Source organism: Lissotriton vulgaris, chromosome 10 (assembly GCF_964263255.1).
Source record: "Lissotriton vulgaris chromosome 10, aLisVul1.2, whole genome shotgun sequence".
Classification (NCBI taxonomy): Eukaryota; Metazoa; Chordata; class Amphibia; order Caudata; family Salamandridae; genus Lissotriton; species Lissotriton vulgaris.
The window spans coordinates 757424299-757442155 of NC_141698.1; the positions used below are offsets into that span (position 1 = coordinate 757424299).

At 44.2% G+C, this 17857-nt stretch overlaps 1 protein-coding gene across 1 annotated transcript in view; it reads left to right on the forward strand.

Annotated features, from left to right (window-relative positions):
• PRTFDC1 (phosphoribosyl transferase domain containing 1) overlaps positions 1–17857 on the forward strand; it is a 212852-nt gene that overhangs the window by 121647 nt on the left and 73348 nt on the right. The window contains exon 3 of the mRNA XM_086941661.1: positions 794–977. Within this exon, the coding sequence (XP_086797787.1) occupies positions 794–977 (184 nt within the window). The remainder of the gene's footprint in view (positions 1–793; positions 978–17857) is intronic.

The window sequence follows — 17857 nt, forward strand, 5'->3', positions numbered from 1 at the left end:
ACTTGGCTGCTTGTCAATGTCAGCGTCTTCAAGGTTTTCTGTATTCGATTGCGCAGGTGCAGCCGTTTCAAAATGGAGTTTGAAAGCACCCTTCAGGTCCAAATACGAGCTAATAAAGTCAAAGAGAAACATATTTAGAATGCAAAAATAAATGAATGCACTGTATACCACTTATCACTACTCTATCCCCATTACTTTATTTATACTATAGCATTAATAGTTAAGCAGAACAAACAAAGTTTGTCAAGCAGTAGCAGGTGCATTAGTGTGTGAAACATGAAGCGGCCATCTTGGCACTATTAAGCAGCTGCAAGGATTTCCCACCAAGGTACAAATACGTCACATCATGTGGATGTGGCAGACGCATGCGCAGATAAGATCCTGCGTTTTCGATGGCCATATTAAGTCACTCGAGTTACTGTTAGTAAAACACATAGAAAAGCTTTCCCTAGATACTGAAAATGTCGTGTGGTGCAATTATTAGTAATACAAAACATGTTGATTAATAAGTTACATGTTATTTTGAGAGGGCTGAGTCCAAGCAAGTTTCTTTACGTATGAAACCTTGCTCCATCAAGCATGTTCCTCATGAGCCACATGTCGGGGACCACTGCTATAGGCCATTAAGGGCTTTTGCATTCCTAATTCCAATTTACTTTGTATTCATAACATTTTAGTATAGTAAAAGTAATGGAGTATGACACACTGTATGACAACATGTAAGTACGCTGTGGCAGGTGTATGGTGTGCAGTATTACGTTAACTGTTATTCCAATCTACAATTTCTTTAAAGGACTGAGAGACTGGCAAAAAATATCATGAACGACCTTGGAGATAACCATATTACCGTTCTGTGTGTGCTCAAAGGTGGATACAAATTTTGTGCAGACCTTGTGGAGAGCATAAAGAATCTCAGCCGGAATTCAGAAAGGTTCATCTCCATGAGAGTTGAATTCGTCAGACTTAGAAGTTATCGTGTAAGTAGCAGTTTATTTACTTTCCTTCTTGTTTATTAAATAGTGGCACATTCACAGCTTTCCTGAATTGTGTACTGCTGTGGATATTGCATCAAGTTTGTGGTTAACAACTGCCATTACCCGTTATTTAATTCTGCTAAACTGGACAGAAAAGTACATTAAAAAGGTAGTGGCCCTTTTGGAAACCATTTGTGGGTCTCCCCTAGAGACCGCCTCAATCCAAAAATGCATAAATAAATAAATGAATACATGATACATTTATAGAGGGGCTTTGGATAGCCCTCTCCATCCATTGGTCTATTCAGCTACCGTTCACATTGTGCTTCCTTCCCCTACAGCATACATCATTGGGCACAAATTGATCACATTGGAGCCTTTGGTTCTCTAGTACTAGGAGTGATGGCATATTCCCTCCTCACAAGTGCCCATTTTCCAAACAAGAAGCTCTCTTTAGTGGAGGCTAGTTGGCCGATACTTACATTTGCTAATGCATTTATTCCCCATTCTTTATCAAATTTTGTCCTACTGGTATCTTAAGAGTAATTGACAGCTAATAGCACACATTCCCACTCCAATAATAATCACATTTTTCTTTGAGGTCTATTAAAACGATATAGGGTTTCTATACTTGTTCCAAGTACATCTGCACACCGAAAGCAGGCATATTGTTTTTTTAAAATTATATCTGATGGTTAGTTTTGTTTTGATGTTTAAAATGTTTATTGTAACCAGTTAAATGCCATGTGTTGGCAGAATGATTTCTTTTTTTTTTCTTCTTCGTTTTTTTTGTTTTGTGGTATGGGCATGCAGTAACAAATAATAAAAATAAAATCACACTAACTACCCAAAGATAGAACTATTGGCTTTGCCTTTGTCTATTAAGAGATAATGATTAGGTTTGCGTTTGCAAAACAATTTCCAAATAAAACAACTGGTAAATATATAAGGCACCACTGTTAAACTATAATTTCCCAAAAAATGTTGATTAGTTAAAGGGACTCGGTGGGAATTAACATTTATGAAATGTATACTCCAGCTCTGAAATATATGCAAAGGAGTGTGTTAAGTTTTGTATGTGCAGAAGTATACTAAACGTGTATCAATAATAATAAAAACTCTGACTCCGTAGGAATTTACAATTAGTTTCCTGATGTGAATTTATATTTACTGATTATATGAGGGTCTACTTTTATTATATACTAGCAGCCCGTCCCAACGTTGTCCGGAAGCAATTAGGCTTCAGGGCCCCCGCCCGCCTCGACATTGTCCGTGGGTCCCCCGGAGCCTTCCTCTATATATTGCAGTATTATACCTCTATGTTTACTTTGTACGCTTTTGTAGCAGCCCGTCCCGACGTTGTCCGGGAGCAATTAGGCTTCAGGGCCCCCGCCAGCCCCAACGCTGTCCGTGGGTCCCCCAGGGCCTTCCTCCATATATTGCAGTATTATACCTCTATGTTTACGTTGTACGCTTTTGTAATCTGCACACGTAACTTTTTCCTCCTGTAATGCACCGTTTGGCTCACTTTTGTAATGCTCCATTTGCTTCCTCTTGCTCACGATGTACGCTTTTGTAACCTGCACACGTAACTTTTTCCTCCAGTAATGCACCATTTGGCTCACTTTTGTAATGCTCCGTTTGCTTCCTCTTGCTCACTATTATCTTTTGTAGCTTCATTTTTCCACCGCTCACCGCTCCTAAATAAATAAATAAATAACCTACCCCATCCGCCGCTCACTGCTCCTCCCCCCCTGTCCGCAGCTCCTCACCGCCTGTCCACCGCTCCTCACCGCTCCTACCCGTGCCATGTCCGCCGGTCCTCCTCGCGCTCCTGGATGTCGCTCCTCCCCACGCTTCTCACGTCGGGCACGCAGATCGCGGCCGGCGCTTCTTCCAAGGGACTACTTTTTTTTCAGTAAATTTTTTAAATAACGTATATTTATTACGTTTTTATAGCCTATGTCTATCTGCACACCCTGACGATTACAACGATGTATTGGGTGTGTGGATTGGCGCTGTGGTTCCCGAGTTTACCCGCCTCAAACGTTCAACGTTCTTCCTTTATAATAGTAGTATAGATAATGCATATGAATAATAGTTTCCTTCTGGGAAGAAGGAAAAATATACAACAACCTCCTACGATGACACACATTTTTAAGGATTTTCTTCACGATTTTCATCCTGGTACATGCAATAAATGCCCTTTTTGGGGAACTGTTCATTGTCCAGGACATTTCTGTTCTATGAACATTTTTTTTACTGACACAGGGTGTGAGTCTTAAAGCGAATTCAGCAATTCTGTATGTAGATGTCATCCCATCGGATTGCTGTATTTGACGTATGAAGCACTGCCAAGGGTGTATTATTTTCTTACAGCCTTGTTCTTTGCTTCATATTCAACATGGCAAGTGAATTACCCCTGACTGATTGTTGTGGCAGTTTACTCACTGTAGTTGTACTTACTTGTACAAATAGTATCAAAAGATCATTATTCTTATTTAACAAATCATCGTTTCCATAATGTTAAGCATATCTAGACAAGTGGAGGCACAGTAGGTGATTCTTTTATGTCAATTAGTTTAATGAGGTAACACTATCGGTCTCTGTTAAGGCTTTCTGTTGACTTTTATACCCTACCGCTTCACCAGACTTCCTTTTTCACAGCTGAGCTATCAGGCAGAGACATTTGCTTCTTTAAGCAAGATGGAGGAGAAATCACCAAACGATAACAAGACACACCTATACACAGGTATCCTGAATATAAGGGCTGCTCTTAGCCAGTTGTTCAACAAGGATACTTTAACATTTTTCTGGAGCTCTAGGCAGCGTAGTTTGACAAACTTTACAAGTGTTATGTTATGTTGATTTTTGTAGCTCTGAGTGGGTGTGTAAGTGTGTGGCCCACAAGATGCTTATATGAAGAGCCAGGTATTTTGCTTCTTGTGGAACTCAAGCAGTGAGGAGGAGGCTCTGATGTGTTGACGGAGGTCATTCCATGTCTTAAGTGCGATATGGGAGAATGACCGACCTCCAATTTTGCTTTTGCGGATCCAGGGGATCTGTGTGAATGGAAAGCCAGTGAAGCTTCCTGAGGTGTCTGTGGTGGGGAGGTTGAGTATGAGTCTTGCGGCGGTGTTCTGGATGGTTTTGAGTTATTTGGACATTTGGCGTATAGAATGTTGCCGTAGTCCCGCCTGCTGTTGATGAGTACTTGCGTGACAGGCCATCTGGTGTTTTGAGGAGCACCAGTACTTTCATCTTGTCGGAGTTGAGCTTCAGGCAGCTGGTTCGCATTCAGTCTGCTACCATTGTCATCTAATTGGTGAAGTTGATTTTGGTGGTGGTTGTCTTTTCAGTCAAGAGAAGGATGAGTTGGGTGACATCAGTGTTGGAGATGACTGTGGTGTCTTGTGATTGGATGATGTTGGGATGTTGGGAAGCAGTGACATGTATGTTGAAAAGGATCGGGCTGAGGGACGATCCCTGTGGAACTTTGCATGTCGGCTTCTTGGTGTCTGATGTGAAGGGTAGCAGCCTGACCCTGTGGCTTTTTCCTGTGAGGATGTTATGGAAGACAGTGTTGAAGGGTGTGGAGCGGTCCAGGAGGATGAGTACCACTGTTTCTCCTTGTCTATCATGATTCGAATGCCATTGGTGGCTGCGATGAGAACTGCTTTGGTTCTTTCTGAATCCTTATTAAGCGTTGTCTAGAAGATGATGAAGTTCGAGGTGGGTTGCAAGTTGCTTGTTGATGGCCTTCTCAGTCACTGTGGCTGGATAGGGGAGCAGGAAGATTGCTCAGTTGATTCGGGTTGGCTGTGGGCTTGTTGAGGAGTGCGTTGGTGTTGGCAAGTTTCCATTCATCCGGGAAAGTGGCGGACTTGGAGGTGTTGATGATATGTGTCAGGGTGGTGTTGATTGCTGATGCTCCCTGTTTGTAGATGTGGTGGGGGCATGGGTTAGTTGGGGTCCCATGAGGGGATGGTCCACATTCCAGACGCTGTGTTGTTTCTAGTGAGGGTTATCCTTTTGGTCATGTGGCCATCTTGGTTGATGGTGGGTAGGTTTGGCAGTGAGTTCTCTGGGGTTCGCTGGTGTGCGAAGTTGCTGTAGATGTTTGCGATTTTGCTATGGAAAAAGTTAGATAGGTTGTCACCGAGCTGTTGGGAGGCAGTGATGCCGAAGATGCGTAAGGGCGAGGTAAAATCCTTAACGATGGAAAAAAAATTCCTTGCAGCTGTTGGATCTTCCGACAATGCAGTCCACTAGTGCTTTTTAGGTCTCGCCTGAGCGAACGCATGCGCTGCTCTTTGAGACATTTAGTAGTGGGCTTTGAAAAGTCCTATCACATGCTTTTTGCTGGCATGGAGCGTGTGGTTACGCGCACATGCACGAGCGGAGGTGCCATCGGGCGCGCACCACTCGCGTCCTTTTTTTTTCTTTTAGCACGCGCACACACAACTCCCGCTTCTCCCCCTCCCCCACCACATATCTCGTCTCACGGCCGCTCGCGCGCGTGCGGCCATTGCTTGTTGATGTTACTTTCTGTTCAGGAACTTTTTATTTTTATTTGAATGAGCATTTCCCTGGCTCAGCGTGGCGCCTGCTTTATGAGCCCCGGACTTTATCTTTTACAGACACTCATGTCCGTTATGGTATTTCCAGGAAGTGGTGGCATTCTTGGGGCCGTTTATGAAATGCTTTATAATTCAATCTCTAGTTTTACTTTCGCTCTTATAATGCATTTAAGTAACCCACCAGCTATAACAAAATTAACTGCCCAGACTGCTACAACTGTGGTAATGCACGACGGTCGGTCCCACCCCCGGTACCCCGGCCTTGTTGTGGACGCTTTCAATTTCAAACACAAGTTAAACTAAAGAGTAAAGACTGCTGCAAACAGGTTTGTAACTCTGGGGACATCGATGCTGCTGCTTACTGCCATGTGTCCTACACAAAATCTACTGTTTTAATGTGGCCACCCCTCGTTGAACACCTTTCCACCACTCCTCTTACAAGACCCTCTTGTAGTGCCAGTATCTCGCCCTAAGTTTGTCTTTTAACATGTCTGACGCTTTTGGTGTCTCCTCCCTCTGCCCTGACTGCAGTTCCTCCTCTCTGTTGGAGGCTAATGCGCCACTCACGGACCTCAGCACACTGCCCAACTAGGAAGGCTGCACAGCAGTTCAGGATTCCGCTGTCTTCCTTGCTGCACTGGCGTCCTTCGTTGCAACCTTCATTACATACTCTCCTCTGTGTCCTGCCCGACTATGAAGGCTACACGAGAGTCCGGGGTTCCTCTGCCAACCTCGCTGCACCAGTGCCCTTCGTGGCGACCTTCCTCGCATGCCTTCCACGGAGACCTTCCATGTCTGTTTCTCTCAAAGCCCTGCTCTGTTTCCTGCTGCCCTGCCTTAGTCATCTTGAGTCCTTCACTGAGAGCCCACTACTGCCAACCATCACTCAAGTGATCTTCGTGCACCAACCCCACCCCATTGACAAAGCCAGTAGATCTCCTATTGGTGAGACTTCCATTGTCAATGCTTGTGATTGATTAGCAAGCCCTACTTTTAACCTGTGCAGTACAGTAAATTGTTACCTATCTGCTGCAGTTTTAAAAAGGGATAAAACAAGACACAAATGTGTATTTTTTAAATGAAATGGCCTAATGTTTTGGCAATGTGCTTTTATGTAAACTTTAATTTGTCTTTTAATTATATTCTTAAACAGGCTTTTTTATGTACTTGTGCAATAGCCAGTAATCCACTACCCATTCAGCATGTATATCCTCTCATCTACATTCTATGAGTGGCACTAACGAAAATTAGTCTGTTTGTCCCACATAGACACTGCCATCTCTCACCTCCATACCCACTTCCCCTCATCTCTCTCTCAGACTCCCACTATCATCTCGCAATACCACTGCCCTCTCTCATCCCTCCCACTACCTAGCTCCTCTCTATACTGCCTACTCACACATGCTACCTTCCTCTACCTCCTCATGATGTACACCAGTGCACCTCTCGCCTGCCCCCGGTGCCCCATCCACTTGTCCCTCTATCTCTCTGTCTCGTACTCTTTCTCACCCACCTCTCTCTCTCTCTCTCATGCACTATTCGTCCCTCTCTCATATGGTTCACTTAAGGGCTTCAAACACAGTATCTATCCCGTAACTTTTCAAAGTTTCCATCCCCCAAACCCACACTCTCCTTCTCTTCTTAGGGTGTCTTTCGTGTATACACAGAACCAACCCTCTTTATGCATCTAAGCCCTGCTCTCCCTGTCTTTCTGTCTTTCTCACAAACATATGTCTGCTCCTGTCCCAAGTTCAATAATGCCTTCCTACACAAACTACCTATCCGTGTCATCCATCCGTTGTCTATTCTCTGCATCTCTCGCCACCATCTATTCACCATGCCTCATAATTCCACAACACAAATACACTACATTGTTTGTATGTTTACTGTAAAAGTGGTCATTGTTATATTTATCCCATATACTTGTGCCTGCTTATATCGTGTGTGCGGTTGTAATTTAAGGACAAAACACACTCAGAAATGGGATTGTTTTTTAACAATCGGCATTCTAGTAACATTTGTTTTATTGAATATGCGTGTACAAAGTGCCAGGTTTCTGCTGGAAACAGAAGGGTTCATGGCATCTAACACAAGCCACTGACTGCATTTTAAGTCTTGAAGTGAGGGTCGTTCCTGGGTGCAGATCATTAGCCAGGAGCGCTGCTCGGAAGCGCAGAAGTGCCTTGTAATGCCTTCTCCCTTTCTCTGATGGTGTTGCAGCAGCATTGCAACTTCTGTTCAACGGCCTCACTAAATATGTGTATGAAACACGTGTCAAACAAGCATTTGCAATGCAATAGGTCTCGCATTAGGAAAGTTTGAGCTTTTGGTATTGTAAATGACAAATTTTGTATTTGCGTTGGTTTTGAAAATAGCGAAATTAATAGCTTTGTCATTTACAATGCCAATAGTTTTAACTTTCGCAAATGTGACACCTATAGCATTTGTAATGCAATATGTGTTGTATTGACGTGACTTAGAAGTATTGATATTACAAATAACAATGGCTTTACATTTTTAATTCTTAAATTAAAGCTATTGTAATTGATAATGGCAATAGCTTAAACTTTTGTGAATAACTTTTGTGAAGATTATGTTCAGTGTATTTTATTGTGACGAAAATCCAAGAACAGAAGTGAAATATTAACATCTTTTTGTTACATTTGTAATAAAGCTTGAAACATTTAGAGAACATATTTAAAACCAGGTGTTGTTGAATGGTTGCACAGATTGATGCTGAGGTTGAGCTGAGTGATGATGTGATGGCGAACGAGTGATGCTGTGGCGTTCAGTGATGCTGTGGTAGCAGATAGGGATGTTGTGGTGCCCCTGAGTGATGCTGTGGTGGTGCGGAGTGATGCTGTATGCTATGCTATGTTTTGTTTTGTTATCCTATGTTTTTTTATGTTATGCTATGCTATGTTTTGCTATCCTATCCTTTGATTTGTTATGTTCTACTATGCTATGTTTTGTTTTGCTATGCTTTGTTATATTGTGCTATGTTTTGTTGTGTTTTGTTATGCTATGCTACGCTTTGTTGTGTTTTGCTATGCTATGGTTTGTTTTGTTATGCTATGTTTTGTTTTGATATCCTATGCTTTGTTTTGCTATGCTATGTTTTGTTATGCTATGCTGGTGAGTGTGAGGGTGAGTGAGGGTGAGGGGGTGTAAGGGTGAGGCGGTGTGAGAGTGAGGGGTGTGAGGGTGAGGGTGTGAGGGTGAGGGGTGTGAGGGTGTGTGAGGGTGAGGGGGTGTGTGAGTGAGGGTGATGGGGGTGTGAGGGTGAGGGGGGCGAGGGTGTGTCAGGGTGAGAGGGTAAGCGTGAGGGTGAGTGAGAGGGTGAGGGGGTGTGAGGGTGAGTGAGGGTGAGGGATTAACAGAGACAAGAGAGACGACTGAGAGAGATAAGGCGCAAAAGAAGGTTAACTACTGAGAAAGAAGTGAGAGAATGAGAAATGCAAGAAAGGAAAGAGAAGTGGAACTAAGAGCGAGCTGTGGGAGGGAGAAGAGAAGAATGTGTGAGGCAAACAGCAAGTACGAAAGAGAAGTGGAAGAGGAGAGTGAGACTAGAAAGGAGAGAAGAGCTAGTGGGAGCAGAAAGGAGAGAAGAGATAGTGTGAAGAAAATAAACGGAGCAAGAGAGAGAAGTGAAACCAGAGGATGGAAACTCGTGCTTTGCTTCTCTAAGTGTCCAATCATTTGGTGTGGGTGGCAGAGAATGAGAATAGACGTGGCAGCAAGCAAGGCAGTAATAATTGTGGCGAGGAAGCTTGTTGTGGCATATGCTGGTATCTTGTTTTCTAAATACCGCTTGCAGCCAGAGCAGTCTTGCGTCTTTGTAGGATTGTAAGTTACTGGTGTTTCTTTTGCTTTGCTCAGTGCTTAGCAATGCAGCAGTTACTAGTTGAGAGACGTGCTTATAGCGAAAAGGTATAATGTTAGAAGTCAGAGTAAGGCAAGCAGTACCTGAAATGGGAATAGAGAAGTGCAGGTGCTCACAATCCCACAGTAACTGTTTTCTACTGAGAAGTCCTGGTAATCTCCTATTTTACATATTTCATATCTGTTGATAAGTGCAGGTCCGCTCATAAATTACAGAAGTGCAGCTAATCGCTAGCTGACAGCACGTGCCCATTGAAAGCACTGGTGGTAGGAGGGGGATGATCACCAACACCCGTTGTTTCCTGTGGTCGGACCTCAAGACCCGTGCTCTGCTAGATATTTGGGGTGAAGTAGACGTGCAAACTGCTCTCGATGGAAATTTCCACAACAGCTATGTGTATCGGGATGTTACATGTCGACTTGCAGACACGGGCTTTGAACGGACCTCAGAGCAATGCCGAATCCGCATCAAAGGCCTGAAGCGACAGTATTAACAGGCAAGGGAAGGCATGAAGAACAAGAAACTTAGAAGGACAAGCTCTCGGCATTGCGTGGCGGGGCGGGGGAGCTGGGGAGCGGCGTTCCTTTGAAGTTGGAAGGGTGGGAGGGAACAAGCATATGGGGTGTGAGCGATAACAAAGTAAGTGAGGCCGAGCGTGCACTGTCGAAGCTTCGCGCTTGAATGCCTCGCATGCACTGGGCATAATCCGCACTCCAAAACCCTCTTGGTAGGATTTGCTGGTGGCCCTCTATATCTCTTTCCAGCAATGCGCTAGCGCATTGGCAGGTGAGACCTAAAAATATATATATATGCCATCTGCACTACACCAAACCTCATTGGCGGGAGAGCTATTGTCTGCTGCAAGGGTAGGGAATTTGATGTGAGCTCTCCATGGGATTGACCGGACGTCCTTCCTGCACCTCCTTGCAAGGTTGCAAGGGTCCCCTTCCCTTCAGTGCTTGTGTAAACTGGAAGTACTTTACGTTTAGGAGTGAATGTCTCGGACACAGGGCCGGACTGAGAACCAAAGAACTGGCAACTGAGAACATGGCAAAGTGCTCGGCCGGCCCCCTGGGGGTGCGACCGAGCTCTTTGTCGGGCCGGTTTTCGGCCGATTTTGTTACAGGGCCGCTTTTGCAGCTATGCTGCAAAAACGGCCCTGTAACAAAAAGCATTTACAATGCAATAGGTCTCACATTAGGAAAGTTTGAGCTATTGGTATTGTAAATGACACATTTTTTATTTATGTTTTGTTTTTGAAAATAGCAAAATTATAGCTTTGTCATTTACAAAGCCAATAGTTTTAACTTTCGCAAATGTGACACCTATAGCATTTGTAAGCAATATGTGTTGTATGTACGTGACTTGCATGTATTGATATTACAAATAACAATGGCTTATAATTTTTTTAAATAATTAATACTTAAATAAAAGTCATAGTAATTTATAATGGCAATAGCTTAAACTTTAGTAAATAACTTTTGTGAAGATTATGTTAAGTGTATTTTATTGTGACGAAAATCCAAGAACAGAAGTGAAATATTAACATCTTTTTGTTATATTTGTAATAACGCTTGAAACTGTGAGAGAACATATTTGAACCAGGTGTTGTTGAATGGTTGCACAGATTGATGCTGAGGTTGAGCTGAGTGATGATGTGATGGCGAACAAGTGATGCAGTGGCGTTCAGTGATGCTGTGGTAGCGCATAGTGATGTTGTGGTGCCCCTGAGTGATGCTGTGGTGGTGCTGAGTGATGCTGTATGCTATGTTATGTTATGTTTTGTTTTGCTATCCTATGTTTTGTTTTGTTATGCTATGCTTTGTTTTGCTATCCTATGCTTTGATTTGTTATGCTATGCTGTGTTTTGTTATGCTATGTTTTGCTATGCTATGCTATGTTTTGCTATGTTTTGCTATGCTATGCTATTTTGCTATGTTTTGTTATGATATGCTATGTTTTGCTATGATATGCTATGTTTTGTTTTGTTATGCTATGCTATGTTTTGTTTTGTTTGGTATGCTATGCTATGTTTTGCTATGCTATTATATGTTTTGTTTTGCTATGCTATGTTTTGTTGTGTTTTGCTATGCTTTGTTATGCTTTGTGCTGTTATGCAATGTTTTGTTATGCTATGCTTTGTTGTGTTTTGCTATGTATTGTTGTGTTATGCTATGTTTTGTTATGCTTTGTTTTGTTATGCTATGCTATGTTTTGCTATCCTATGCTTGTTTTTGTTATGTTATGCTATGCTATGCTGTGTTTTGTTATGCTATGCTATGTTTTGTTATGCTATGATGGTGAGGGTGGGTGTGTGAGGGAGGGTGAGGGGATGTGAGTGTGAGGGTGTGTAAGGGTGGGTGAGGTGGTGTGAGGGTGAGGGGGTGTGAGGGTGAAGGGATGTGAGGGTGAAGGGATGTGAGGGTGAAGGGATGTGAGGGGGTGTGAGGGTGTGTGTGTGAGGGTGTGTGAGGGTGAGGGTGAGGGGGTGTGAGGGTGTGTGTGTGGGATGTGAGGGTAAGGGGATGTGAGGGTGAGGGTGTGTGAGGGTGAGGGTGTGTGAGGGTGAGGGTGGGTGAGGGGGTGTGGGGGTGTGAGGGTGTGTGTGGGTGTGTTAGGGTGAGGGGATGTGAGAGTGAGCAGGTGTGAGGGTGTGTGGGGGTGAGGGGGTGTGGGGGGCGAGGGGGTGTGAGGGTGTTTGGAGGTAGGGGGTGTGTGGGGGTGAGGGTGTGTGAGGGGGTGTGAGGGTGAGGGTGAGGGTGTGTGAGGGTGAGTGGGTGTGAGGGTGTGTGAGGGTGAGTGGGTGTGATGGTGAGGGGGTGTGGGGGTGAGGTGGTGTGTGGGTGTGTGTGTGTGAGGGGGTGTGTGAGGGGGTGTGAGGGGTTGTGGGGGTGAGAGGGTGAGGGGGTCTAAGGGTGAGTGGGTGTGAGGGTGAGGGTGAGGCACGTACTTGTGCTGGCTTTCTTCCGGGTTTAAGCCTCTCTTCATTCAGATGCTGCCTGTGAGCCTGCTTTCAGCCTTGCCTAACTGGAGGGGCCTTGCTGTGTCTGAAGGTGACAATGGTAGTTCTTGAACCCTCAGGAACCCTGTGGGTTCCGACGCCAACATAATTCAGCACTCGGACCTTTCACCTCACAGACCCCACGCCAGACGCATGCTGTTTTTTAAACAACTCCAGCTAGATGCCCTCCTAGTTCAGTGCCTTAATGCAGGACGAGTTTGTCTTATGTTCGAAATAGACCCTCTCTTGTGCAGAATAACCGCTCACGCTTCTTTAACAAGCGGGGGTTGGTGTGATTCCTTCCTGTAATCACGGGCTGTCATTGAAAATTGGGTAACTCCCATACAGACAGAACTCGGCAAAGATAACAAGAACCAGCCACTAAAGTGTCTACATTCTGAAACGGCCCACTTCTCACTTGGTATACAGCTACAGCAGAGAAAGCATTGTTAACAAGCTCTTGGCATTTCTGTGGGGAGGAGGTGGGGAGGAGTAATGCGAGACAAAGTACGGCCGGCCGTGGGCAGCAACAGCAGGGGTGACTAATTAGGGGGAGGAGAAATGCCTGAGCAAATGGCAAGCTCGTGCACGGGCACATAAAAACAATGGCCTTGGGTAGTTTAGCTGAGACCAAACGAAAGGATGTACGCAACGCCTTCTCCTAAATGCCCCTGACAGTACATCTCGCCCTCAAAGGGCAGCAAAGTGAAATCAAAACACACGTATTGAAACTGCTCTAGAGTTTCGCCACCACAACAACATCAGTAAAAATAAGCACTCTCACGTGACGCTAGGGCTCAGCATTCCAAAAGTTGTCATGATAATGTTTAAATAACGTCTTTATTTGATGGAGGTCTCTTCACAGCTTGCTTACACAATGCAACCAAACATGCAGAACGAAAAAGGTACTATAGAGTTTGAGTTCACATAACCCGCCAGACAAGATGTGATCGCTCTTCAGTTAAAACCACATCAGATAGGCATGTGCAACCCAATCCATCACTATGACGAACGACCACGTGCATTTAAAGTACGCACACGGATACAATTCATCCCCAAAAATACAGCAGGACACAATTCCCACATGAGATCTCTTTCCACGCGAACAGCCCTGCCTTCTAATTCATCCAGCAGTTCAGTTGAGCCAATAACAAACTCCAGGTGAGGACTGCTATCTAAACCAGGGGCAACGTGTTCCAGCAACAGAGTCTGAAAAGGTTTGTTTTTCATCAGCCAAGACAAGGTAAAGAGGTCGCTTCTCAGTAAAAGCACAGGGCTGGAGCAGCATTCCAGAATGTCTTCTAGAAGCAGGAGTCCATCACAGCTCAGTAAGAAGTCAGCATGTAAGTCATATTTTCTGCTGCACGAGGAGTCTGCCTTTTTAAATACATGCTTCTGATGTTTTCCACATGATCAGCGTTTCCATACTTTTAAAGCTCCAGTTGAGACAGCTCTTCTTTTGAAGATCCGTGAACAGAAGCAAGCAAGGAATCTGTCTAGGAAAGTCTGGACGTTATCCCTTGAGTGACGCAGGGAAGGTAGCCGGCTGGACACAGCCAGAAAGGTAGAAATACTAAAACATCAGCCCGTACATTTCAGTGAGTTGCAGCCTCCTGTGTGTAGAACAGTGTGAGCAGCGCTCAGGCTTTGGTGCAGTTCACCAAAACTTCCACTGAGACTAACTCTGTTGACGAGGGGTAACTATTACCAACTACAAAACTGCTGCCATTTACACCTTTAGTATTTAACCATAAAAAAGAGCAGGCGATGCGAAGGGCCGTACATTTTATTTGGTTTACGGCTCATGAATGTTTTTAAAGTCACCTGATCATGAAAAGCTAAGCAGTACTGTACAATGGGCAAATAAGTTAAAAAGTTGAAACTGCATTCTTACTTTAGAGGTTTTGATTCGTTTATGCTGGAAGCAAGGAGCCCGGCGAGCAGGGAGGGGCTGGAGAGGTGAGGGCACAGAGAAAAAAAATGCGAGTCACGGCCTGGCGGCCGTGAAGTGTGAAGCAGTGGGCGGGGAAGCAGGAGCAAATGGTAAGGGGAGCATTGAAGAGCAAGGCAGGGGGATAGAAGCGCGTTCACGAGCACGTGCACTTCTACAAATCCTCAGCTTTCTGGTTTGACTGCAATAGGTCTCTCTACGAGACCTAAAAACAGCCCCCTGGGCCCAAAACCGGCCCCCACCCTTGCGGCGCACCGGGGGTTTGCCCGGAGCCCGCAACGGACTGTCCGGGCCTGCTCGGACAATGCTCTCATAAAATAAACATTAAATGTTATCTACGTTCGTGGGCCAATAATCAAAGTTCAGTAACTTTGCCTTTACTAGTACTTTCATTATGTTGGCTGACATCCGTGTGTAGGCACATTTGCTTTTTTCCATGGAAGACTGTTAGAAGCTCCTTAACAAAGGAGTTTTATTGCCCCATTAATCAAACCGGTGGTTTAATCAGTGTTATCTAAAAGGAATGCAAACATTCCCCTGCTCTGTTCACATAAGGAAGGCACAGAAACACTTTTATAACAGCAAGTGGTTTCAAGCTATGCCAGAGCGGGAACTCGGGAGCAGCTCAGTGGGTTGATGTGAAAATTATTGTATGGGAATGCTGAATGGAACGAGGCAGTTACCAGTTCATCTGAACTTCTAAGTATTTGCTGTCTGTTCTTTAATGCTGGTTTTGCTCCCCTAAGCCCCCATGCCCTTGTATTATCGACAGCTTTCCAAGTGTACTGAAGACAGGGAAATATATATTCATAATGATTTTTGTTGTATTTTTATCTCGTGGTCATTAATTTAAGGTATTACGTCTGCAGACCATGACTATTCTTTAGAAACGATACTGCAAGGGGTATGACTTATATTTTCATAAAACATGCTTATTTATTACAAAGGATACTTCATTGTCATCACCCAGCATGGAGAGTAGGGGTAGTGATGCATGCTCCGTTTTTTGTAACATTTATCAAGGAAGCCGCTTCAAGATGGCAACATACCGAATGTTACAGTGCTGTTGACTTGCAACAAGCCACTTGTTTTTCTGCCATGGCGTTAAAAAGCCTTGGAATGTGTTCAAAAGTGTTTACTATGGCAAGCTTATGTTCCTAACTCGGACTGCATGACCTAGTGTGTGGCTATTGTGTAGCTCTTCAATCCCTGGTGGCACAGCATCGAGGATAATGTGCTGCATGGCTAAAGACGAGACCTATTGGCTATGCCAATGCTTGTTCTTTCATTTTGTCACTTTGGCAGTGTCTTTGTGAAAATACTGTGAATTGCGGCTGTGGCTTCCGTTACTTAATTTTTTGTTGCAGTTTTATATAGAGTGATCTCGACCCAAAGGTATTGGAGCGCCCTACATGAGCACCAGTTACACTACACTAGGTCACTGTGCTATTTTAAAGGCACAGGGAGATTACTGGAATTGCCCAGAACCACAGGATGTTGAGCCAGCGCCGAGACTCGAACCCGGATCCCTAGTTGCGAAGTGGGCAGCTATGGAGTAACCACGTCCTCTCCGCATAGCTTTTCAGGTTATGCTTTTCTCATGCGCGAGGCATTACTGCAGCAGAACGTTTTAGAGCTAAATGAGAACAATAAAGAACTAAGTGACCTCAAAAATGCCAGGAACATCACATAAATCATTTCATATGTGTAAGAAAAACTCAAACACGTCACTGAGGCTGTGAATTCGGTGGACACGTTAAACACAGTGACACTTTTATGGTGTTGAGTTTGGCAAACCTGTAATGGGCATCCCAACCCTGACCGCCATGTCCTTCCTGGCTGCTGCGCTCACTTCCGTCTCTAGCAGGAACTTGCTCGGGCCTCTGGATGGAGTCTGACGGTGAGGGCTGGGGCTCGGGCGCCCCTTTTCACTGTGCTCAGTGCACCATCACTCAGGTTGAGTGGGTACAAGCTGCCGGCATGAGCAAATATAGACATGGGGTGGCGAAAAGGTCTCAAACAATCATCCAGCAAACTCTGCAATAAAAAAAGTAACAACCAGTTTGATCTATGCTTTCCTTTTCTACTGCTTGTGGCTTGCTGCTGAAACCACGGATCTCTAGAGTATCCCCAAGGGTTACAATGGCCAAGTCGAGGGTCGTAGTTGCTCTCCCGGCACCTCCTAAATTACATCATTAATGTGGGCCGTTCGTACGCTCATAGTACTGCACCGGCTCTAATAAACTGCTCCTAAATGTGGCTTGGCCTATGCTTAGGCCCAATATTTCTGCAAAATTTGTCTCAAGGTTTGATATACCGTCATACTGGATCCGTATTCGCTTTCAGATCACATATTCAGTAGCTACATCTGGGTTTCATTGGAGGTAGATACGCAGCCAAATGTATTGGCCATGGTAACAGTTGCACAATTCAGCTACAAAATTAAATGCGTGATTTGCAAAAAGCTTAATCAGGGCGATTGTTTTTAGTATAGGGTATCTCTGAATCCATAATACAACTTAATCCCCTTTCCTTGTACTGTTTGTTCTCAGGTCAGTCTTAGCAGCTGATAAAAGTACTTTGAAGTGTAGTTTACAGTCTTTTGACCCGCCCTTATGTTTATTAATGATTCTGGTTTTACCAGCTTAGAACCTTTGATAATCCCAAGGATGGATTGAAATATATGACCCGTAAATGTCGTCCACGGATCCTTCTGACCTTCTATGTTTGTTGTTAGGAGAGACTGGATTAAATGAAAGTTTAGGGCTTTTCTTCCTCCGTTTGGAGTTGGGCGGCCTTGCACTGTATTTTTATGTCCTTACTCGACTGCTTCAATCTCACATTGCTCCAAACTTTTTGCCCTTTGCTAAATTCATAAAACTTTTGCTTATACTCTGAACTGGCTGCTGTTCATTACTCATGCATGTCTGTCTTTTATCAATTTATAGTGTAGATGCATTGAGTTTTCCTATACGGGCATGTGTTGTATTTGTGTATCTTTATATAATCTGCGGCGTTCAGACCTAGATTAGGTAGCAACATACACATTGAACGTTTCAGGACAAGTGGGCTATTATCACAGGCTTCTGTTAGGTAGTTCCAAACCAGTAGGCTGACGGGATTTGCATTTCAAGTAGCAAATTAAGTCAAATCCTGATTACAAGATGGAAGATCAATAAATACTTAAAAGATGAATGTTAACTTTTTCTGACTAGGTCCAAATGCCAGAAGTGACAAAAGACACGCTAGAACTAAATATAATAATCTCAATTCCTGTAATTTTCGATGATCAGAATGCATATGTTCAGAATTACGTTTTGGTTTCCACCAAGCTGTTTTGTGCCTGCAGGTTTACTTAGCTGACACTAGTCAAGGCAGCTCTTGCCGTGTCACCTTCAACATGTTTCCATGGTTTGTCTTTATGGTCTGCATTCTGCAATTCAGCAAAACTCTTCTGATCGCGTTATT